Genomic DNA, 24,706 nt, shown 5'->3' on the forward strand with positions numbered 1-24,706 from the left:
TATAATTTCTGGGGAAGAGGTTCTTGTAATAGGATCTTAGGCTCGAAGGTTCTAGGGCACAGTCACAGTACCTTTACCTTTTTGTTATTTCACCTCGTGATTCCTAGTATAAGAACACATACTAATTAATATAAAATAAAAATAACCTACAAAACTAAACTCCCCAAGAGGTTGACCTATATCTAAAAGTTCTAACGAAATATAAAGGTAAAGGAAGCTATAACCCCATCAGCAGTTTAGGCCGGTTTGCACAGTTGACCTGAAAGTGAAACAATTCACCGTTTCTTTCCTTTGTCTTCTGATGATCCAATATTTTAAATTATTCTTCTGTTTTCATGTTTTTCTGAATTTAACTTCATTAAATGTCATTGTTAAATTCTCGTTAAACATCATTTGACGAAAACAAGGTACGTGACAGATCAAGTTTACTTATAAACTTCTTATTACTGTTTCTTAATTAGACCGAATTTCATCATGTTGTTACTTATATTATACACGTACCCTAGTTGACGAACACGTCGCATGTATGTCTATAAATAAACACCTTATTTATAGTCTTTCTCCGATTACGAACTGAACCGTGAGCTTTTTATTTTGTGCTTATTTTATCACCGTCGATTAAAGACGTTAAACTTAGGGCTGAGTGAAGAATGACAGGATCAAACTCAACTATAAAAAACGTTATTAGATGATATTCAGCTTGATGAAATATTCTTATTTCAACATTTCGCCTCGTTCTTCACAGTACTTTGTGGACAAACAGATCTTTATTACTCCCAAGATTTTGTTTTTTTTAAAAAAATCTCAATATAATAATATTTATTGATTATTTTTTATATGGTAAACAGTTTTTTAATTATCATTTAAATTAAAATGTATCAAACGAAGTAAATAACTTAAATATCAAATCTAAAATGTTGTTTGACACATTAAAAACATTTTACTTAATTAGATTAAAGAAACTTTTATTTTTAAAGTTTGAAAATGAAATTATATAAAGGTTAAGATACAGAATTTCAATTTTGTATTAAAATTTAAAACTAAATATATTTAACATTTTTTTTAGTTTTTCTTTAATTATTCAACATACACAGCTACACTTAACCCAGCCCTTTATAAATTTAATTGCCATTATCTGAATAGGCTAAATGTATAAAAAGTTAGGTATGAACATTTATTAACATTCGTAATTTTTGAAACGATTGTTCTCAAACATTTATTAACACTTCTAAAGTTGGTTTTCAAGTGCATAATCCTATGAATATCTGGTTAGGTTATAAGAAATCTCATGGCTTGTCTTATATTAGGCTTAGGCTTAGGCTAAGGGTCGTGCCTTTAAACCATTAGGTCTAATAAATCAGTCATGAAAGTCAACCTCGTATATTTAAATAACATAACAATAACACTATATATTATTAAAAATGATCTTATTGTAAAATATGTTTAGGAAAATTAAATCGGTGACCTACATAGGTCTTATATTAAGTTACATACGTGTATGCTTATAATTTTGATTAAAAATATATATATATATATAAATAATTGAGAGAGATTGTTTGATGTTAGCAAAACAGAGACATGAGAGGGTTGAATTAATGGTTTAGGTTGGAAGAAAAGGAAGAAAAGAAGGTTTGAATAATGGAAAAGTGAGAGTGTTGGTAAAGTGTAATGAGGGTGCATGGAGAATCGGTGGAAGCTATATCTGTAGAAGAATAGAATAAAGCAGAAATAAGTACTAAAAGATAAGATTTTTTCCTTCAATCTTGGATTGTACGTGCATGTTAGGTATTTATGCTAACGTCATAACACATTCCACCTAGCTTTCCACGGATCTTAAATAACTATATATTATAAACTTTACAATGTTTTCTAGTAAAAACTTTACTATGTTATTAGGGCATTGTTCATCAAAACCTCCCCAATCATATAGAATATACATAACTCAAACATTTAATATCACATTATTACTATTATTAGTCTATGAAGTAATTAAGGTTTTCAGTGACGGCTACCATGACGATTTTCTTAAATAAAACTTATCCTTAACTTCTTAATTTTTTTTTATTTAGCATTATATAAATTATTGAAAGTGCACAAAACTATATAGTGATTAATTTAGAGACAAATTAAATTCTAATTTTTTTATAACTAATTTTAAGGATCAATTTAAGTATAATTTATAAACTAATTATTATTTTTCATTCATAATAAACATTATTTTCGATACAGATAATTTTTGGTTTATAAGTTGTTATCTATTATTCATTATAGTTTTTGTCTCTGAATTTGATTACCATCTAATGATTTTCTTGTATTGTATTAATAAAAATAATTTTTGTAAAACAAAATTACAAGCTAAAGAAAATAAAATACATTTGAGTAAAATGATGACTCAGGAAGGGTGGCAAAAAGAATTCAGGTTGGTCATACTAAGTTCATAATATTAGCTTTTCTTCATACTCATTATTTATTCAGAATGTTCCATTAAAATATGAGTAGATGGATGAAAATCTTACCAACAAAGGAGATAAGTTTCGACCTCAAATACGACAAAACACTATTCATCTTTCAACCATAAGATGGTACATAATGCGTGCTACTTTGGATATGTATGCCCCTATCAAAACTTTCATCACAATTGTTTCCACAAGCTATCTTTCTAATTTATATATATTTGATGATTTTTTTTCTCGAATAAAAAAAGAGTTAGTGTTGTCTGTAGATTTGTTAAATGCATGTAAAAAAATGAGATAAACTCATATTAATTTTACCACTTTTATTTTTTATTTTTAGTATAGAAGGAAGAAAATAAATGTTAGTATTTTTATAAATTAAAAATATATTGGTATTTTTATAAATTAAAAATATATCAGTATTGGAGTTAGAAGAGAGTGGATAATTGCAGACACTTGGACATTGTTGGGCCATCCAGTGTTTGGCGTGAGATAGCCTTTCCATGTTATTGGGCCCAAAAGTTGGTATCTGAGAAAGATGCTACTTCGATTTGCACCCTATCAAATTTCTCTCTACACCCTATTACTTTGGATTTTATTTTCCTGAATGTACTAAATCAATTATGGAAACATTTTTCCAGAATATAAGTGGTGCGTGTTTTTCGAAAAATGGTTTCTAAAATTGATTTAGTTCAGAAAATAAAATAAAATAAAAAAATAATGGGATCGGGTGCAGGAAGAAACAGCCCCGATTCTCGATTCTTTGTATGTCCTTAGGTCATCTTTTTGAATAACATCAAGTTTTAATTTATTTTTTTAATCTCATGGTCACATTATTATTAAAGTTTTACGATAATTTTTGCTTTGTATTAGGGTCTTACGGCTCTGAAACCCTACCCTACTTCAATAATTTTATTTTAAATAAGTTGAGAGAAGAATTGCTTTGATTTCAATTCAATGAAAGGAATTATAGACCCATACAGTTACATGTTATGTCTAATTTTGTAGTGATATATTTTGAAAAAGTACCCGTTCGATGATCATCATAGGCGTGGTTGCACAAAATTCACTTATGTCCCTTACATTGAGTTATTAACATAATTCTTTACTGCACTAGTCACAGTCAGAAGCAACACAAGAGTTTCAGAAGTTCTTGAGTTTTCCATCAACTTTTCAGTCAAAAACGTGCGAGATACTACGTTTTGCTTTTAAGTTGCTTGTAAGACAGCCCAATTAAAATAGGGATGAGAGGATAAAAAAATACTAAATTGAATGACTGATTTTGGGAGGATGTGGATACTATTTGAGGGAGATAGATTTTTGAGTCTCGAAATTCCCAAGTCATTCCTCAAATTCGTAGCACCCATTCTAAGAATTTCACTATCCACTCACCAAAGTCATTCAATTCGAAATCATAGTCACAGGAATTCGATACGAGGTTTCTTGATCCCCACTTCTTGGCAGCTATAATAAGACAACTACAACTACAGTAAACTCTATGTGCCCGTAATTGGGCTGAATAATTAAACCAAAAATCAGTTATGAAATGTCTTTTGAAGCGTAAATACAAATTCAATATCAAGAGTAATACATTAGATGTAACATCTCAACACAATTTACACATTAATCTCAATTCTCAACCTCATCAGAAAGAAAACACTAACTCAGGTACAGTCAATCACTCTGGTAAAAATTCTAATGTGACCAAATGTCAATGTTTACAAGAGCATCACGAATGCATTCCAGCAAGAAACCACATTCAAACACTATTCCCTACCACAAGGTATGCGAAACCCACTCCACCCAGAAGACCGCGAGGAATATTATATAAGATCAGCAACATTCATTGGCATTTCATCAATCTGAGTACTGTAGTATTGCTCAATGTCTCTCAAGATCTTGATGTCATCACTCTTCACAAAATTTATTGCAACACCCTGCAAACCATGATTGGACCAATTACAAGTAGTAATATATATATTATTATATAAGACAGACAAGAGTTAATGGCCAAAAGAACATGCAACCAAACGGAAACAAAGAGTACTACGACCACGAAACAGTAGATAATCTCTCAAATTTGTTTGAGTGCAAAAACAAGGTTTTTCATGTAAAAATTAAACTAAACAAACAACATTACTTCAACTATTTAAACGTTCCCAGTACCTTTCGCCCAAAACGTCCAGAGCGACCAATTCGATGAATGTATAGCTCTCGATTGTTTGGAAGGTCATAATTGATAACTAGAGATACCTGATAACAAAAGTAAATGCATGACAATATCAGCGATTAATTCCTCCATCATGTACATACAATTCAACATTAATTAACAATAGAATTTCTAAATACTCAGTTGATATTGATCAACTTAATTATCAAAAATTACATTCAATTGAATTTATTAAGAACAAAAACAAATAGCCAATATAAGCAACCGAGAATAGGGTTATTGACTCATGACATATTATCACATACCCACACATTTCGGATATGAATGATGTGAATTTATCTTATTCAACAGCAGATAAAACAAAGGAAAGTAAATACACGAAAGACCGACACCACAACTTGCCTGCTGTACATCAAGACCACGTGCCCAAACATCAGTTGTTATTAGTACCCGAGTTGTTCCAGCACGAAATTCTCCCATAATAGCATCTCTTTCTTTCTGAGGCATGTCACCATGCATTGATGAGACAGTGAAATTGTTGTTACGCATTTTTTCAGTTAACCAGTCAACCTGTACCAAGAGGATAGAAACTATCATAACAAGCAAACACAGACGGATGGTATACAATCCAAAAAAAATTATTCAGTGTGTTTGAAGTGATGGCCTATCCTAGTAGGAAATGTTTGACAGTTCTCATGTACCTTCCGCTTGGTGTTACAGAATATAACAGCTTGAGTGATGGTGAGTGTATCATAAAGATCACAAAGGGTATCAAACTTCCATTCCTCCCTTTCAACTGCAACAAAAAATTGCTTGATGCCCTGTAATCGTGGAGTGGGGCAATTGCATCAATATCCATTTCAAATCAAGCATCAATAAGAATTTGAAAAATGCTTGCTTACCTCTAATGTCAATTCATCACGTTTTACAAGGATCCTTACAGGATCGGTCATGAATTTGTTTGTCATTTCGAGTATTTCATGAGGAAGGGTAGCAGAAATCAAGACAACCTACACAGTTAAAACTCGGTTATTCAAACACTACAATATACCTTACAACATTAATCAGGCTTCAAAAGAATCCAAACAACAATGATCCACGAGAATGCAGTTTGAGCAATATAAATAAGAATCACTTCAGTAACATAGACTAGGGTTCCTGAAGATGCACCTAATTAAGTTAAAAAATAAACTCACCTAGCTAGTTAATTTATGAATGGTTCAACAATCAAATTATCAGTGCTGGCCACTTACTGTGATGAAAAGCAGAAGCCCCGCTATTTAGTTATTGACTTAAATTTTAACGTCATTGATTTTAGGTACATAGTTTATAATGAAATGAAAAGTTGAACTAACTGGAAATTATAAACAAACAAAATTTCAAAAAAGAGGCTTCAGAACCCCCATTCTCCATTTATCGTTGAATTCTGGCCACAGTTTCTTTCCCCATCAATGTCACACCTCTAAATGATGTCAACCATGAAATGCAGTTTTCTAAGAGACATTCATTCACAGCACACCTCCCATATCCCTATTTGATGGCAAAGTTATTCTGAATTTGAATTATGGTTTTTGCTTCAATGTCATTTTTTTCATTGCCATTCCTTAGGCTATAATCAAGCAACTTAGGGTGTGGTTGAATACAAGATATGAACTTATCCAACAAGCTTTTATAAAATAAGAACTTGTCAAAAATTTTATCTTGAACCCAAATAATATTTGTTATTCTTCACTGGTAAACGGTTGCCAAAAATTAACTACTACTATGCACCTTAACAATTGCAGAAATTTGATCCCAAAACTCATATACATTAATAGAAAAGAGTACTACAAGGGAAACAGAACCTGAAGGTCAGGGGGGAGATATCTATACACGTCATAAATTTGATCTTTAAATCCTCTGCTCAACATCTCATCAGATTCGTCCTGTTACCAAAAGCAAAAAGATATATGAAAGTCCTAGACACATGAAAACAAAATAAATTTGAAACCAACTATTCACAAATGGAAGCAATGAACACACCAGAACTAGCATCTTGATAGCCCTCGTGCGCAATGTTCTCCTTTTGATCATGTCACAGACTCGACCAGGAGTTCCAGACACCACATGAACTCCATACTCAAGTTTCCTAATATCCTCACCCACACTTTTACCTCCAATGCAAGCATGGGCTTGTATGTTAATGAAATCCCCAATAGCCAATATAACCTTCTCAGTCTGAGAGGCCAGTTCCCTTGTTGGTGATAATATCAAGGCCTGAACCCTTCAAAAATAACAAAACAACAACCCTAAATAAATACTTAGTCAACAGACTCTAAAAGATAATACACTCAGTCAGAAGTAAAACACACACACAACTTGAACAAACATTCTTAGAGTAGGTTGGGTGGAGGCTTCCGGAGGAAAATGACACAAACAATAGTTTTCATTTTTAAATTTACGTTGCTACTCATTCCTCTCAAAATGAATAATCCGAACAGTTCTGGACAACCTATCAATTTCATTCCCTCCGTTCTTAAGAAAAGAATCTTAATTTTCAGAATATTCCCTTAAAACTCAAAAATTAACCCTCTATCATCGCCTAACCAAAGTCTCTTGTTTGCCACGGGCAAGCTTTTCAAAATACGCCTACAAACAACCACAGTTTCAGTCGCAACGTCAAGGTTTTTGCCGTCTGTGACTGAAATTTCAGCTGCAAAGGCAGTATTTTCCACAATTTCAAACAAATCCGCAATTTAAAATCCCGAACCCTATCTCAACACCACACTAATACCCATTGTTCGTTAACGATTCCCAGGAATACCGAAAACGGCGACGAAACCGTGAAAAACCCTAACCTAGAAATTCAAACTCTGGTAACAAAGAGAGGACAAATAAAACAGAAGAAACGAAGGCTACTTACTCTCTGACGGAGGTATCGACAACCTGGCAAACGGTGAGGGCAATCATGGAGGTTTTGCCGGTTCCGGATTGAGCCTGGGCGATAACGTCACGGCCCTGAATGATTGGTGTGACGGCCCGTTGCTGAATGGCAGAGGGCTTCTCGAAGCCGTACTGGTAGATTCCACGGAGCAGATCGTCCTTTATCCCCATCTCCTCGAAGCTCGCGATCGCCTTCACACCCTCCGTCGTCTCGAAGTCCAACTCCTCCGCCGCGTTCACCGTCCTCCGACGGTTCGCCGGCACCACCGACGTTGTTGCCATCGCCCGCCGCCGCCGCACTACGATTTGGTTTCGGTTGGAGAGAGTGATAGGAGGCAACGAAAATTTGGGAGATCAGTTCAAAGTGCTGCAGCCCTAAGTCCGGTTCAAACCTATATTATAATGCGTGTGGCCCATAACATAACGTAACCTTTTGTTCAGTCTGCTTCAGCTTTATCCTCAGTTTCACCATAAAATGTTTCTCTAAATGTGATTATAATTAACCCTTTCTTAAGTTAGAGGAACATTTTTTTTAAATTAAAATATTTAATACACGTTATTGTTTTTATTAAAATAAATTAAACTAAATACACCGAATTAATAAAAATAATTATTTCTATCCAAGGTTTAATCGACAATATCCCTAGACCTATTTGATAGTAAAAGATATAATAAGATATGGTATTGATAAAAATAAGATAAAATAATGGGGAAATTTTATCTCATTTAAAGTGTGTAATGAACTAATTATACCATAAAATTCTTTACAACTAGCATTCAAATATTTTTGTTGAAAATGTTTAAATAATGATAATTCAAATTGATCATTTTAATTAATAAATTTATTTAAATATACATATCAATATTTTTAAAATGTATGGTTTAATATTTGAATAAAATTTTATATGTTCAATAAACAAGTTTTTTTTAAGGTTTCATAGCATTTGTGTTTGTGGGTCGTTTAGTGATAAGCATAGGAAGCAATTTAGGTTTCATATAAGCTTTATATATATATATATATATATATATATATATATATAATAATTTTGTTTATGTTTTAATTAATAAAGCTAGTATGATAAATGTGTGTCATGTGTGATGATTTTTATTGGTGATTTTTAATGTGATTCACATAGTTAATTATATTTGTTATATAGATAGGAAGTAATTTTGTCTTAGATATATCTGATGTTGCTTAAGTTAAAATATTGAATTGATGACATATGGGTTAAAGTTTTCTAAGTTTCATTTTCAAATTTATCACTTGATTTTATATTGTGTTTAAGGTATTTTTGAATTGTGTCATTCCAATGAACTTGTGTTGAATTCATAGCAAACTAGTGTGATGTACATAGAATGATCCAATATTTAGTATAAAGTACATATTTGAGAAATTCGTTAGGGAAAAACTATTTTGGATTATGGTAATTGAAGATGTGCCCTCATCTAGTGAATACAAACTTTTTATTGCCTTGTTGAGAAGGATAAGAAAATATTGTTGGTTATAAAGTATTGAGCGAGGTGTTTAAAGATAAAAGTGTAAGTGAGGTTATAGACAGAGCTCAAAAGGTTTTATATGATGAAGTTTCTAGTGAATAATTTGTATATAAAGAAATCATTATGTTTATATAAGATGACTAATGAAAAGAAAACTCATAAATTAGTAGATGGATTGAACATGACATTCTTAATATAGCGAAAATCAACATGTAAATTGATAATAAGGATAAACCATTACTAGTGTTGTATTTGTTACTAAGGTACGTGAAAGCCTAGTTTCTAAACTTTATTTGGATTTTGGGCGTGCTTTGACTAACTATGGTGATAGATAAATGATGGATGTCAAAAGCATAATGAGAATACAAAATGTTTAGAATGAAAACTCGACAAAAGGGTAGTTTGACATGCAATTGAAGAAAAAATTTTATATGCATAAAGAATAACTCCTTCTCATACCCCTTTCGACCATGATAAACATTGTCAATAACAGTTACCCTCCTAAGGGACACAATGTCCTCGGACACCCTCTATAAAAAACATAGATGTTGTTTAACCAAGAATTTAAAATCCCAGACCACCTAAACTTGGAGAATTGCGTTCTAACCAAGGGGTCTACCCACTAGCACCTTTCCCTCCTAGGTAACAAGGACTCAACATGTCCTTCGGCGAGATCTTCCCTATTCTCTATGATTTCCTTCATCTCGACCCCTATACCACAAGACGAAGATGTGTTCGATGACATTGATAGTTGACTACCAACACTACTATTACCATCTGAATCCTCTTGAGAACTTGTGTTTGAACCTCTATAAGACATACATTTAGACCTATAAATAATCAACTTTTCAAGTAATTGACCTTTGAAGGGATGAACTTCTCGTAAACATGGAGACTCTAATATTTTGGAACTTGGTGATGAATTATGTCAAATAAAGCCCTTATCAACGTTTCACTTGCACACCCCTCCCTCTCAATCGTTATATTTATCTAGATCTAAGGGCTAAGGGTCGCGACTATTCCCCTTCCAAAACACATTGTTTCATGTGCAACACATCAGTCACACCTCTACACCTCCTTCACCACAACATTCTTGACACTTAATCATTACAACATCTTTGTCACTATGCTGCTCGAGGTTGAGGCTACTATACTTGTAAGGTTATAACTAAAGATACAATTTTTTTTGCAAAACTTTATAAGACGACTACTGAGTACTGATATTTTGGCTGACAAGTTAAAAGTCGAGGACCAACTATCGTTGTTTTATTCTCTTAATTAACATATCTTTAACAATGCATAAAAAAATGGGGGTTGGTGTACTGGCTAAGTACTCCTCGACCTTTCAAATATTGGTCTTCTCCTTAGACAATGTTGCACAAATTACAACTGAATACATTTTAAGTGTAGGCACTTAAACATGTTTAATTTGCATCATATGTGACTATTACTAAGTGTCTTGGGTGATTACTTGTCGGTCTGTAAGAGTTAATAACGTATTGTCTACTCTGTAGCTGTTATAAGGATATGATCAAACACATGCTATAACTTCTGAACATCATCAGCCTTAACTAGTATCTGGTGATAGCCGGACCACAGATCAAACTTGGAAAACACAACTGCCCCATGCAACTGGTCCGTCAAGTCGTCAATTCTAGGCAGAGGATATTTGTTCTTGCAGGACGTGTTTATGCATTGACTGGAACAAAAGCAGTTAGCTCAGGTGATTTGATCTTTGGTACATGTTTATTGGATGGTAGATTTTGCATGGTCTTGTTTGATTCTGGAGCGACACACTCATTTGTGTCAGATACTTGTGCTAGAGAGTTGGGGTTGCCATTGAGAGAGCTATAGTATGACTTGACTGTATCTACTCCTACTTCTGGGATAGTGAAGACATCTAAGGTAAATGGGTTAGTGGGCCTAAACTCAAACTCATCCAAGTAAAAGCCCACAAACATCATAAACAACATTATAAATAATACAATCATTGAGGTTTTTTATTTATGTTCTCATTAATTATGCATTTATTACTTTGCTTGAATGTTAAAGTATTCTCTTTATACACAATCTCATCTTTTGTACGGAGACTGAGTACTAAGAGAGACAACGAACACTTTTGATATCAAAACTTGGTGACATGTGGAGTTGTTAAAATCTTTAAAGAGAATGTTATAGAGTATGTGAGAACATGATCCATTTTTTTTTTCTCTAAAAAGGTTAAAAAAATATATTTAAACAAATCCTAACATTTACAATATGTCAAATTTAAATAGTCCAACAAATTAAATTTTTACTTTAATAATTATATTTTTATTCCAAAAGTTTATTTTATTTATAATTTGAAACTATAATTTTATCAACATATTATATAAAAATACAAGTATAATAAGCACGTGTATATATATATATATATATATATATATATATATATATATATATATATAATATTTAATATCTAATATTAAAAGGGTAAATAACCTATTTGGCAGAAAAAAATTTACCCATGGGAGTTTTTTCACAACCTTATTTAATTAGGTATGTTCTTTAAACGTATAAATTTAAAGTTTCTATTGAATAAACCAGACTTTAAGTAGATTGATTGGTTAACAAAATAAAAGGAATTGTCCGTGTATTATTTTCAATAATTCATTATTGTATTATTGCCTATAATGATTTTCTTTTATAATTTTTTTACCATTCTCTTACAACAATGGTCAGTGAGATCCCGTTATAATTCATTCATCGAAGAAATTAACAAATTAATTAATTATATTATAAAACTTTGATATAAAAAAGGTGAATGGTTATATCTTTAGGAGGAATTTAATATTAAATTACAAAATTATAAGAATAAATCAAAACGTTTATACTTCAATTTTTTTTTTAAATTTATTAAAAACCTTTCCCAAGAAAATGAATCTTAAGAGTAAGATCACGAAAATGTTCACATTTCCCAGTCACATCCTACTTCTCTTTCTTTCCACGTTTCCATCTCAAACCCAAACACGTCTCTTGCACCTCCGTAGCTTCTTCCACTATCTCACTTCTCTTCTTCTCTCTCCCTTTTCCACACTCACTCTCAGATTCTTCGTTTTCTGGTACGTGAGTTCTTCCTTTGCCCTCTACTTTTCACGGGTCTCTCCCATCTTTCTGTAGTGTTGAGCTCTTCTTGACTGGCCAATTTTATTTACTCGTTTGTTATGTCAATAATTTGATTGTTGGAGTTGTTAATGGTGGACCCTTTGAGCCAAAGTTTTCATATTTGAAGTTGTTTCGGTCCATCCTTTGAATCGAGACTGCTTATAACTCCAGAGATTGTGAGAAAAAGTTTGTTCCAATTGCATATTTGTTTTTGTATATATTTGCAGTACTTGGCTCTGGTTAATATTTTTTTGTGTGTGTTATTTTCCTGTTAAATTATCCTGAGTTTCTCCTGTTGATGGTTTGATAGAATAATAGGTGTCATATGCTAGTATATTTAAGTCGCTACATACCATTAGATTAAGTTTAACATGTATATTTGATTCACAAGGAAAGGAGAAAACAGAAGTTTACTGATAACTATTACATGCTGTATATTCTACTCTTATGAATACATTACTTTCGTAAAAAATGTTGTATCCTAAGATCTGAAATTGGCTTCTTGCATGACCCGTCGTCCACTTGTTCGTTCTGCTGAACTTTTGTTCTTCTGTAGCTTGTTTCTTTTCATAGCTAGAATTTCCAAGGGCACAATTTATGTAGATGAGTGTTGTTTTGAGTTGGTAGACTGAATTTACTGTTGTGGCGTTGTGTAAGAAGGAATCGCTTGGCAATCGGCTATGCTATTTCTGCGCTATGCTTTTTCCTGCTAATCACAGATATAATCAGTTAAATGATTCATATTTCAGGTCCTCTTCTTGACACAGATGGCAGCATCATTGGCATGCCTTGGTGGGAGTGGTTTATATACACAGAGCAATAAAATAATTCTTGGCAAGGAAGTCAATGGAAGACATCTCTTCGCATCTCATAGACTTTCATCACTGAATAAGGAATCAAAGACACTATCAGTGAAGGCATCATTGGATCGAAGAAAACATGAAGGGAGAAGAGGATTTTTGAAATTGTTGAATGTCGGAGTTGGCTTACCGGTACTATTAGGAAGTGGGAAAGCTTACGCTGATGAACAAGGGGCATCCTCCTCCAGAATGTCTTATTCTAGGTTTCTTGAGTATTTGGACAAGGATAGAGTTAAAAAAGTGGATCTGTATGAGAATGGAACCTCGGCTATTGTGGAGGCTGTATCTCCTGAGTTGGGCAATAGAGTGCAGCGAGTGCGTGTTCAACTTCCCGGACTTAGCCAAGAGCTCCTTCAGAAATTCAGGGAAAAGAACATTGACTTTGCCGCACATAATGGCCAAGAAGAGACAGGTTCTCCGTTAGTGAACCTGATTGGGAACCTGGCTTTCCCTCTAATTTTGATTGGAGGATTGTTCTTTCTGTCAAGACGATCATCAGGAGGAGTGGGAGGTCCTGGTGGATCAGGCTTTCCTCTGGCTTTTGGTCAATCCAAAGCCAAGTTTCAAATGGAGCCTAATACTGGAGTGACATTTGACGATGTTGCTGGAGTGGATGAAGCCAAGCAGGATTTTATGGAGGTGGTGGAATTTCTTAAAAAGCCTGAGAGATTCACCGCTGTTGGGGCTCGCATACCAAAAGGTGTTCTTCTTGTTGGTCCTCCTGGAACTGGGAAGACACTTTTAGCAAAGGCTATTGCAGGTGAAGCAGGTGTCCCATTTTTTTCAATCTCAGGTTCTGAGTTTGTGGAGATGTTTGTTGGTGTTGGTGCTTCCCGAGTCCGCGATTTATTCAAGAAGGCCAAAGAGAATGCTCCATGCATTGTTTTTGTTGATGAAATTGATGCTGTTGGAAGGCAAAGGGGTACTGGAATTGGTGGAGGGAATGATGAAAGAGAACAGACCCTCAACCAACTTTTGACAGAAATGGATGGATTTGAGGGTAATACTGGTATCATTGTCATTGCCGCTACTAACAGGGCTGACATTCTTGATTCTGCATTGTTAAGACCAGGCCGATTTGATAGACAGGTGGGATTATATTGGCTAATGCTTAATACACATTTGTGTTAGCCAATCTCTGAATGTACTGTTTTTTTGCAGGTGACAGTTGATGTTCCAGATATTCGGGGAAGGACTGAAATTTTAAAGGTTCATGGTTCCAATAAAAAGTTTGAAGCTGATGTTTCACTTGAGGTAATTGCTATGAGAACACCTGGTTTTAGTGGAGCTGATCTGGCAAACCTGCTGAATGAAGCTGCTATACTAGCTGGTCGGCGAGGAAAGGCAGCTATTTCATCCAAAGAGATTGATGATTCTATTGATAGGATTGTGGCTGGAATGGAAGGAACAGTGATGACAGATGGGAAGAGCAAAAGCTTAGTGGCTTATCATGAAGTTGGGCATGCTATTTGTGGGTAAGCCAAATATCAGGGTGTAGTTCTCTTTTATGTAAATTTGTATGATTTTTAAGTAAATGTGTATGATGGCAATGAAAGCAAGGTGCTATGCCTATATAAACTGGTGTTACACTTGTATATAAGTGCAATCCAGAAAAAAGTAGTGGTTCTTCTAACAAACAAGAAAATTGTTCTCAAATATCTATCTGTACTTGCAGAACTTTGACTCCTGGTCATGATCCTGTGCAAAAGGTTACCTTGGTTCCTCGTGGGCAAGCTCGGGGTCTTACCTGGTTTATTCCTGCTGATGACCCAACGCTGATCTCCAAGCAACAACTCTTCGCAAGAATTGTTGGTGGACTAGGTGGCAGAGCAGCAGAGGAAGTTATTTTTGGTGAGCCCGAGGTTACAACTGGAGCAGCTGGTGATCTGCAGCAAATAACCAGTTTGGCCAAACAGGTTGGTGTTCGTGACTTTATTTTATGTTGTGATGTATCAGTTTTCACTTGTTCTCTTTTCTTTTCTTGTTTGCTTTTGGCGGGGACGGATGCTAGCAGTATTTTAGACTATACAGAATTGGTAGTGCAATATGAATTTGGTTATAATTTATCAGTACATTCAGTATTTTATTTATCTAGATCTAATTAATTGGTGAGAGCTGAAATGGGGTCTTGTCAAAATATTTTTTTAAATGCTTAAAACTCAATTCTTGTTTTTATTTAAATGCAACAATGACATTTCTTCATTTGGGAGGATGAATTTTTAGTACTCATTGTCAAAATAATATTTCTTATTCTCCCTTATTCTTCAGATTACATTTTTGTTTATCTAATAAATGTAAATGATTCTCTTGCAGATGGTAACCACATTCGGAATGTCTGATATTGGTCCTTGGTCACTCATGGACTCATCGGCTCAAAGTGCAGATGTGATCATGAGAATGATGGCAAGAAACTCAATGTCTGAAAAGCTTGCCGAAGACATTGATGCTGCTATCAAGAGAATTTCAGATGAAGCATATGAAATTGCATTGAGCCAAATAAGGAACAACCGAGAAGCAATTGATAAGATTGTGGAAGTTCTACTGGAGAAGGAGACAATGAGTGGAGATGAATTCCGAGCTCTCCTGTCCGAGTTTGTTGAAATTCCTGCTGAAAATCGGGTCCCTCCTTCGATACCCTCACCAATTACTGTTTGAATAGCTTATATGCCACTGCAATGTAGTTTAGCTTTCCACGTGCTGGATTTCAGAAATTGTGAAATATTTGTAATATACCATCGACTCCAATTTTTGTAATGACAAAAGATCCTAGTTTGCTTCTTTACTTTTTCTTACATTGGCAACAGAAAATGTATGTTTCTTCACAATTAGTACATAATGTAACCTTAGTGAATAGTAATAATATTAAGACCCATTTTATGATTGTAACCGGTGAGATGTCACATAATATTAGTGTTCTGCTCGAGTTCTCTCTACAGTAAAGAAATGCAAAGTTAATATCTTGCTAGATGTCACAAAAGGGTGTTAAATGAGCTTAGGTAGCATAATGATTCAAGTGACGAGGGTCTATTTCAAGCAAATAATTGAATGATTATCATTAAAGTCAAAAGTGTGGTTTAGCAGTAACTTTTTCTGCCGTCTCCATGATCTTGGTGGATATCTATGTCACAGAATGGTGGCAAATATTAGGTAAGGTTCCATGATGAAATTTAAAGTAGGGGTTAACAGGTAAATAATAGAATGATGTCATGAAAGTCAAAATATGGTGTAGCTGTGATATTTTTGCCCCCTCCATAACAGTTGGATTGATATAATTGATTTGTAATTATTGGAAAAGGGCAATGTTAAGTGATGTACAAGTTTTGGATTGATTCCCCCTCTCCTGCTGATGTTTGATGTTTCATGACTTGACTACCAGAGGCAGAACAATTTGAGGTGATAGAGAAAGTTTTTGGAAAAGGTTTTGCTATTTATGTCTTCTTACTGTGTCTTATTTTTAGTGTTTTTAAATAATTAGCATTTCTTTAGAAATTTGGTATCAATCAAATGGAAGAGAAATGCATAGAAGAGAATAGAAACAAATTAAAAGTATTGTTGAAGAGAACTGCTAATAAACGTAGAAACTAATTCTTTGGACACGAATGCTTTTAATTTGTTTTATTTTAATTTTTTATTTAATTATCATCAAATATAAAATTTTACTTTAAATTAAACAATATTAACAATTTGAAAAATATAAATTAGTGGTACTTTTATGTCAACATTATTTAAAATCCTTTTCAATTTGGTCGATAATTTTATTGAGATGGATCAAGTTTTTTTTTTTTTTTTCTGGATTAGTATTGACTAATATTCTATTGATGGCAAAGGTTAGAAATGATGATTATACAATAAGTAGAAATAAGGTCAATATAGAAGTAAAAATCAGAAGATCAAGAACTTGAAAATATATCAAGTAAGATATTTGCAAGACAAAATTAATATGGGTTTAGGTAGAATTGATGCAACATGAGTGATTTTTGGATGGTTATTGCAAACTATATAATTTTTTTTTTTAATTTAATTTTAACTTAAATGCTATAAGTAAGAAGATATAAATAGGTTATTTATGTTAAAAAAAGTGTGAAAAATTTTATTTACAACATAAATACTTTAAGAACATACAAACAAAATAATGATAAATCCAGTGAGAATGATTGTAGCAATTTGGATCATCCATTTTGTAGATTTCTTTTATCAACTTTTTTATGTAGTTGATAATTTATTTTTTTTGCATTTATAAGTTTTAATCCATCTTCATCTTCGTCATTCCTATCTTCATTTTTATCATTTCCATTCATATCTATCCATTTCCATTCTCATCTAGAATAAAAGAAAAATCTAATTATTAAAAGAAAAATAATGAATTCGTAATTGTCATCCACATAAAAAAAAGCAATTCAGTTATTTAAGCATATTCGTGAGATTGATCCATAACACAATCAGTTTACATGTCAATTTTGTATTAATTATGAAATTATAAAATAAAATACTTCAATTTAGACTAAACATAAGTTGTTTACAAATAATTCATATCGATTTGATTTGACTTACTAAACACATAGTGAATAAAATATCGTGTTAAAATCTTTGAAAAATAATTATTATGAAAAATTATAAGCAAAATTAATAAAAAACAATTCGTTAATTATATATTCCAAATTAGTTAATAATAATTTCTACATAAAAAATATTGATTTTTATATATTAGTTTTTTTATACACAGCAAGAAAATCCCAAATACATATTTTTAGCCCAATTTGTAACCTAAAGAAAGACAGAACAAAGATAAACATGAAAATAAAAAATTAACAAAAATTTGCATTTAAGATAACAACACCATAGCAAAAATATAATATTTCCTATAGATTTAAAGTTTTTCAAAAAGCTAAAGGAAAATATTAAATTAGGAAGAAAAAAAATTGGTGACATGTTATTTATTAAACAATGATATATTCCATCTCCATCCAGAAGTAGATAAACAACTTGAAAACTTTCTTAATGTCTTCACTCTCTTTTTGAAAGATTCATATATAAATACTCAAACAATGAAATAAATAATGAGAAGACAAATCTGTTAAGAAAATTGTGATATTCTAGCCAATTTTTGAGTGTTTTTGCCAAGAAAATTTAAGCTTAAATTTATACATTTACTCATTGAAGACATTTTCATATGAGAACGAAAGATGAAAAGAAAAGGAAAATGAAATCTAACATGGGAATATAATAATTAAAACACTCCAAGAAAAAGAAAATACATATATTAAAAAATGTTCCTTCTAGTAACACGACTACCGTACATTATAGGTAATTTTTAAGTTTTAATTAATTAATTAATTAATTAATATCTCTAATTGAATTAATTATAATAATTATTATGCTTACATATTAAGTTATCCTATTATAATAAATAATTAAAATTTAATTTGTAAGTATTAATGACTTAAATTAATTATTAAATATTTGTATCATTAAGTAATATGTTCCAGAAATATTATTTTTTAATTCTTTATTTTAATTTTTAGTTACATAAAAAAAATGTCAATTTGATTTTTATCCACCAATTTGACAAATATAGACTGAATAGATTTGAAACTTCAAGTCTATTTATGAGATATGTTTTATTATTTATGTTTATGTTAATTGTTAAGAATTTAAATATGAGTCTAAATTCTTGTATTAAGTAAAAGTGAGAAAATTAAACATTAAAAATCAATAAATTTATTGTGTTAAAATTTTGTACTAGAAATGATGTTAATTTATTTGAAAATCTAAAGTTGCTTTTACATTTTTTAGAAGAAAATCATTTTGTTCATAATTTTTTTAACAGATCGGTTAATAAATTGCACTATAACATAGAACAATGTAGACAAAATGATGTTTACAAATAATTAACGTCGTAATTAATAAATTTGAGTTTGACCATTTAGATAATTAATTAAGTTTATTTTTTTGGAGGTTGACCTAGCTTGAGTTACTCTAAAACAGTGCTAATAATTAATAAACCTTTTCAACATTAATTTGTTCATGTAAGCCAACCAACATGCGGGCCACTTCCTATTTATTATTTAATAAAATCAACAATAAATTTTCTAAATTTTTACTCATTTCTTGTTAGACTAATCGTTAAGTCAGCGATTCAGTAATTAATGATATAAGATTAAATATAACCTATAGCCGAACTTTGTTTACATGATTAAGATTGCTTTGTATTATAATTATTTTTGCAATGTATCTAAATTAGTGTTATTATAAATATATTGCCAAAAAAGTTTAATAAATAATTGCTATTATAAATATACACACCACAGTCATTGATATAAAGATTTTTTCCCCATTACTGATAAAGTCAATTGATTAATTATTCGATTCGTTTAACCCAGAAAGCTTAGTTTGTTAAGAAATCAACAGAGAATCCGTCCAAAACTAATAATGAACTAAGTTGGCAATCAAACAAAAGCTATTCACTTAATATTTTTTTAATTAAAAAAAATATCTTTTGGCAAAAAAAATGTATTTATTTGTAGGTTATTGTTATTTAAAATCTTACTATTAGTAATTTAGAATTTTATTTAATTTAATTTTTCTGATTTTGTATTTGAGTACCGAATCTACTAAAGTCAAATTAAGAAATCATAGATGGGTATTAATTTTTAATATTATTCCAGTCATCTTATAGGAACGTTTCTCCTTTTATAATTTTATTAATCACCTTATTCAACTGAAAGTAACAGTTGAAAAAATAATCATATATATCGTTTACATGGCGCAACACTGATCAGACAACGTTAAGTTATTGTTCTTGGTCATTGCATCACTCATTGATAAAACCAGGTTGGAATGGAAGTTATCCCTTCCATGTCATTTTTCATAAGGGGAATAAGATTACCACAAAAATAGTGATGCATATGCATTCAATTAATATAAAGGAACAATCCAAGAAACAAAAACAAGTGGCTATACTGTATCATGTAGTTTCTCTCTCCTGGTCTGTGATTTTTTTGTCTGTTGTGGGACACTGACAGTGTTCAGCCTTAACGTTACCCTTTTGGTTTTCTCTTCCTCACGACCTGAAACTATCTTGTGTTGGAAACCTGATGAATCTGAGCTTGCTCTTTGCTTCTGTGGCTGACACCAATCTGAGGCTAATACTGCTTCTGCTGAATACACTTTGAGGGTGACAAAGTACCAGGTTTTTATGACAGTAAAGGGAAGGTGAGGATTGGTTTTAACCAATTCTTGAGTTTTCAATTTTAAATTTTAGATTACTATGATTTATGAGTTGGAAATTTTATAATCATATCTGATTAAGAATGGTTCCAGCTAAAAGCTTTGCCTTGACTAATTTGAATAATTGTATGATTTTTGCCGAAAAGCAACCGGGGACCAAACTCAGATGCTGGTGTTTTTGGCATATCTGTTAATCCTTAATACAAACTTTTTCTATACAAATTGCGTGAAACCACAATTCTGATGAGAATAACACCAAGAACACTTAATGGCCTCTGAATTTTGTCGTTTTTAGCGCTGTTGGTTTTATTCTTCTCATGTCTGTAGTTGGTTTGAATATGGTTTGCTTTGGTTTGTGAAGGCTAGGCTGATGCAGATTTTATGTTGATAAAAATTGGGTTTGTAAATTTTCTTGCTTTCAAAGATGGGATTGATGGTGATGGAACCACTCAGAACCACTCATTGAAATAGCCAAATTTGCTTGCTTTTCTGAATTTTATTGGTTAGTTTGGATCGTTAGTTTTAGTGGGCATGGATTTCATCATATTTTACTTTCAACTTTTGTGTGTGAGTGTTTGTTTAGATAACTAACTATTTGATGTTTCGTTTCAAAGATAGAGTAACAGAGGAAGTTATTGAAGTGAGCATAAATGGCTTCAACTGAGTTTGGTGAAGACGGCGATAGCAGAGGCGGTATGTGGGTTTTGGAACAGAGGATTGACCAGCCGATGGATGAAGAAGCTGAAAAGCTCAAAAACATGTACAGAGAAAAAGTAGGATGCAAATCCCTCTTGACATGATTTCTTTTGATGGATTCAGTTTTCTTTACTTAGGAGACTGCAATTTATCAGAATTAGGCTGACATAACCACTTTGGTACATTTAAAAAGATATTATTCTAGCTATAGAATTTGGTGTATAATTTCATGATGTTATTGGTTTGATTTGTTCAGAAATTTTCTACACTGTTGCTTCTGCGGCTTGCATATCAGAGTCTTGGAGTAGTGTATGGAGATTTGGGCACTTCCCCTTTATACGTTTTCTATAATACATTTCCTCATGGAATTGACAACCAGGAAGATGTGATTGGAGCTCTTTCTTTGATTATATACTCTCTTACTCTGGTGCCTCTGGTCAAATATGTTCTTATTGTATTACGAGCGAATGACAATGGTCAAGGTATTTGTTTGATTTTGGTAATTAGAATTTTTATGGTTGGACTAAGGAAATAGCTAAGAATACTAGTATTTCAACGTATGACATGAACATGTGTATCTGTTGATACTGTTGGATATCTATGGAGCAGGTGGAACATTGGCTCTTTATTCTTTGCTCTGTCGACATGCAAATATTAGAACCATTCCCAACCAGCATCGTACGGATGAAGAGCTAACAACATACAGTCGATCTACCATCCGTGAAAAGTCATTTGCTGCAAAAACCAAGAGATGGTTAGAGGAACAACCTTATATCAAAGATATCATTCTTATTCTGGCCCTTGTTGGTACTTGCATGGTGATTGGAGATGGAATTCTTACCCCAGCTATATCTGGTATGCATTGTGTCAGAAAATGATTTCATGAAGTGGTCTACCTCTTTATATGTATGATGATGTATTGCATAGGGCTGCAGATAAAATGATTCAGCTTCAGTACATTTTGTTTTCTGCTTTAGTATATCATCTTGAATATCCCTTCAGTGAGCTCCAGATATTCATTACAAAATCTTTTGTTGCAGTTTTATCTGCGGTTGGTGGCATCAAGGTAAATCACGCAGATTTGAGCAACGGTACGGTCCTACACCTGTAATGTAACATTGCATTTTTCTTCTGCTTCTATCTACCATTATATGTGTTAAGCATTAGAGTTTCGAATTCAACCATTTTATGTTCTTGGTCTTGAAAATATTTTTTTTTTCTCGTTTTTTCCTGAGTTGCAGAAGTAGTGGTATTGGTTGCTGTTGTGATACTAGTTGGGTTATTCAGCATGCAACATTACGGTACAGATAGAGTTGGTTGGCTCTTTGCTCCAGTTGTCCTTCTTTGGTTTCTCCTAATTGGAGGCATAGGCATCTTCAACATCTGTAAATATGACAGCAGTGTTCTAAAAGCTTTTTCACCATTGTATATATACCGCTATCTAAAACGAGGAGGTAGAGATGGTTGGACTTCCCTTGGTGGAATTTTGCTCAGCATAACTGGTATCTTCACCTTTTATATATAACTGTTGATTTCCTCCTTTCATTTCAGAATTGTTAATTATGTTACTTGAGCTTGGTTATTTGTGATGATTTATTTCAGGGACAGAGGCTCTTTTTGCAGACCTAGCCCACTTTCCAGTCTCTTCTGTACAGATTGCATTTACTCTCCTAGTCTTTCCTTGCCTTCTTTTAGCCTACTCCGGACAAGCTGCATACCTTATGCATAACTTGAATCATTCAAATGATGCGTTTTATCGTTCTATTCCAGGTTTGCTATATTTCTCACATTTTTTTATTTGATATTTTCCACTTGTGATGTTCAGAACTTGGTGGAAGTTCATTCTTTAATTAAGGAGTCTTTAATGAATTTTAGGTATTGATTATCCTTAATTCTGCAGATAAAATATACTGGCCAGTATTTGTTGTTGCAACAGCAGCAGCTATAGTTGCAAGCCAGGCTACAATATCCGCAACCTTCTCAATTATCAAGCAAGCCAATGCTCATGGCTGTTTCCCAAGAATAAAAGTTGTACACACATCAAAGAAGTTCCTTGGCCAGATATACATTCCAGACATCAATTGGATCCTTATGATTCTATGCATTGCTGTTACGGCTGGGTTTAAAAATCAGAGTCAAATTGGAAATGCATATGGTAAGTTGTTATTCCTTTATAGAATGTTGTGAAGCATAATTTTTCACCTTTCTTTTGTCAAAACTGTAAGTCCCCACATTGTAATTGCAGGTACTGCAGTTGTGCTAGTGATGCTGGTTACAACGTTGCTTATGATTTTAATCATGATATTGGTGTGGCGCTGCCATTGGATTCTGGTTGTGGTGTTCACTGGCTTATCACTGATAGTGGAATGCACATACTTCTCTGCAGTACTCTTCAAAGTTGACCAAGGTGGATGGGCTCCCCTTGCAATTGCTGGAGCATTTCTTCTGATCATGTATGTATGGCATTACGGCACAGTGAAACGCTACGAGTTTGAAATGCACAGTAAGGTATCAATGGCATGGATTCTTGGACTTGGACCAAGTTTAGGACTTGTTCGTGTCCCAGGAATAGGGCTGGTATACACAGAGCTTGCAAGTGGAGTACCCCACATATTTTCTCACTTCATCACAAACCTACCAGCTATTCATTCTGTTGTTGTTTTTGTATGTGTGAAGTATCTTCCTGTCTACACTGTCCCAGAAGATGAAAGGTTCCTTGTAAAGAGGATTGGACCAAAGAACTTCCACATGTTTCGGTGCGTTGCAAGATACGGATACAAAGATTTGCATAAGAAAGATGAGGACTTTGAGAAAAAGCTTTTCCACAACCTTTTTGTGTTTGTTAAGTTGGAGTCTATGATGGAGGGATGCTCAGATTCAGATGACTACAGTCTATATGAACAGCAAACTGAGAGATCAAGAGAAGGTCTACTAGTGAACAATAATGCAATCACATCATCAACGAATATGGATCCAACAGTTTCTTCTTTGGATTCTATAGTGTCGGTTACTTCACCATCACACTTGAATGCTACTGTTAGATCCTCTGGTCATGTGAGCAACCAAACTGAGGTTGATGAAGTTGAGTTTTTGAACAGTTGCAGAGATGCTGGGGTGGTTCATATACTCGGAAACACAGTTGTGAGGGCTAGCAGGGATTCAAGATTCTACAAGAAAATAGCTGTGGATTATATATATGCATTTCTGAGGAAGATATGCAGAGAAAATAGTGTGATCTTCAATGTTCCTCATGAGAGTCTCTTAAATGTTGGTCAGGTTTTCTATGTATAGCTTCCCCCTACTACCCTTCTCTTGGTAATTCTTGTATGAGCATAGTTTATGGCACAGTCAATCAAAACCATGTTAGATTAAATAATAAACGTAAAATTGTTTTAGTACTATTGAGAGGCTTTTTGGTTGACTGAGTTTGTAAATATTGCTCTCACACAAGAGTTGTTCCTATTGGCCCAAAAATGAGCGAGATTTATTATCATTTGCGACTGTCATTTTAGTCACTGTTTTGTGTAGCTGATATATCAACGATCCCTTGTGGTATGTATCATTCAATTGAGAATAATGTCTTCTAAAGAATGACTCGGTGGTTTATTAGAAATCTGAAATTCATTATTTATTTGATATATTCTCAATGCTACACTAAAGTTGTTCGAATCTTCTATACGAGATAACCATATTTTTTGACAATAATTTTTTAATAATATTTTAATATTATTTATGTA

At 32.9% G+C, this 24,706-nt stretch overlaps 3 protein-coding genes across 8 annotated transcripts; 2 read left to right on the top strand and 1 right to left on the bottom strand.

Annotated features, from left to right (window-relative positions):
• Positions 1 to 3,973: 3,973 nt before the first annotated feature.
• On the bottom strand, positions 3,974 to 7,955 carry LOC106761910 (eukaryotic initiation factor 4A-3). Its single transcript, XM_014645521.2, has 8 exons — positions 7,526 to 7,955; positions 6,646 to 6,886; positions 6,468 to 6,548; positions 5,526 to 5,633; positions 5,325 to 5,444; positions 5,026 to 5,193; positions 4,620 to 4,706; positions 3,974 to 4,390 (listed from the first exon to the last, which is right to left on the bottom strand). The coding sequence occupies exons 1-8, from the start codon at positions 7,825 to 7,827 to the stop codon at positions 4,277 to 4,279; spliced, it is 1,221 nt and encodes a 406-aa protein (XP_014501007.1). The 5' UTR covers positions 7,828 to 7,955; the 3' UTR covers positions 3,974 to 4,276.
• A 4,029-nt stretch (positions 7,956 to 11,984) lies between these two features.
• LOC106761908 (ATP-dependent zinc metalloprotease FTSH 8, chloroplastic) lies at positions 11,985 to 15,932 on the top strand. Of its 3 annotated transcripts, none has more exons than XM_014645519.2 (5): positions 11,985 to 12,143; positions 12,936 to 14,135; positions 14,208 to 14,521; positions 14,722 to 14,962; positions 15,360 to 15,932. In XM_014645519.2, the coding sequence occupies exons 2-5, from the start codon at positions 12,954 to 12,956 to the stop codon at positions 15,699 to 15,701; spliced, it is 2,079 nt and encodes a 692-aa protein (XP_014501005.1). In that variant the 5' UTR covers positions 11,985 to 12,143; positions 12,936 to 12,953; the 3' UTR covers positions 15,702 to 15,932. The 3 variants fall into 3 exon arrangements, with proteins under 3 accessions (XP_014501005.1, XP_022636149.1, XP_014501006.1); XM_022780428.1 differs by lacking the exon at positions 11,985 to 12,143 and adding an exon at positions 12,242 to 12,362; XM_014645520.2 differs by lacking the exon at positions 11,985 to 12,143 and adding an exon at positions 12,249 to 12,372.
• Positions 15,933 to 19,972: 4,040 nt separating this feature from the next.
• On the top strand, positions 19,973 to 24,484 carry LOC106762322 (potassium transporter 10). 4 transcript variants are annotated; one of them, XM_022780429.1, is made up of 10 exons: positions 19,973 to 20,258; positions 20,888 to 21,046; positions 21,226 to 21,451; positions 21,579 to 21,824; positions 22,010 to 22,060; positions 22,211 to 22,471; positions 22,572 to 22,739; positions 22,870 to 23,124; positions 23,215 to 23,546; positions 23,646 to 24,484. In XM_022780429.1, exons 2-10 carry the CDS (start codon positions 20,924 to 20,926, stop codon positions 24,258 to 24,260), a joined length of 2,277 nt encoding a protein of 758 aa, XP_022636150.1. In that variant the 5' UTR covers positions 19,973 to 20,258; positions 20,888 to 20,923; the 3' UTR covers positions 24,261 to 24,484. The 4 variants fall into 4 exon arrangements, with proteins under 4 accessions (XP_022636150.1, XP_014501657.1, XP_014501656.1 ...); XM_014646171.2 differs by having other exon boundaries at positions 19,975 to 20,258; positions 20,892 to 21,046; positions 23,215 to 24,484; XM_014646170.2 differs by having other exon boundaries at positions 19,976 to 20,258; positions 23,215 to 24,484.
• Positions 24,485 to 24,706: the final 222 nt, after the last annotated feature.

The sequence above is a fragment of the Vigna radiata genome, chromosome 5 (assembly GCF_000741045.1).
Source record: "Vigna radiata var. radiata cultivar VC1973A chromosome 5, Vradiata_ver6, whole genome shotgun sequence".
Lineage (NCBI taxonomy): Eukaryota > Viridiplantae > Streptophyta > Magnoliopsida > Fabales > Fabaceae > Vigna > Vigna radiata.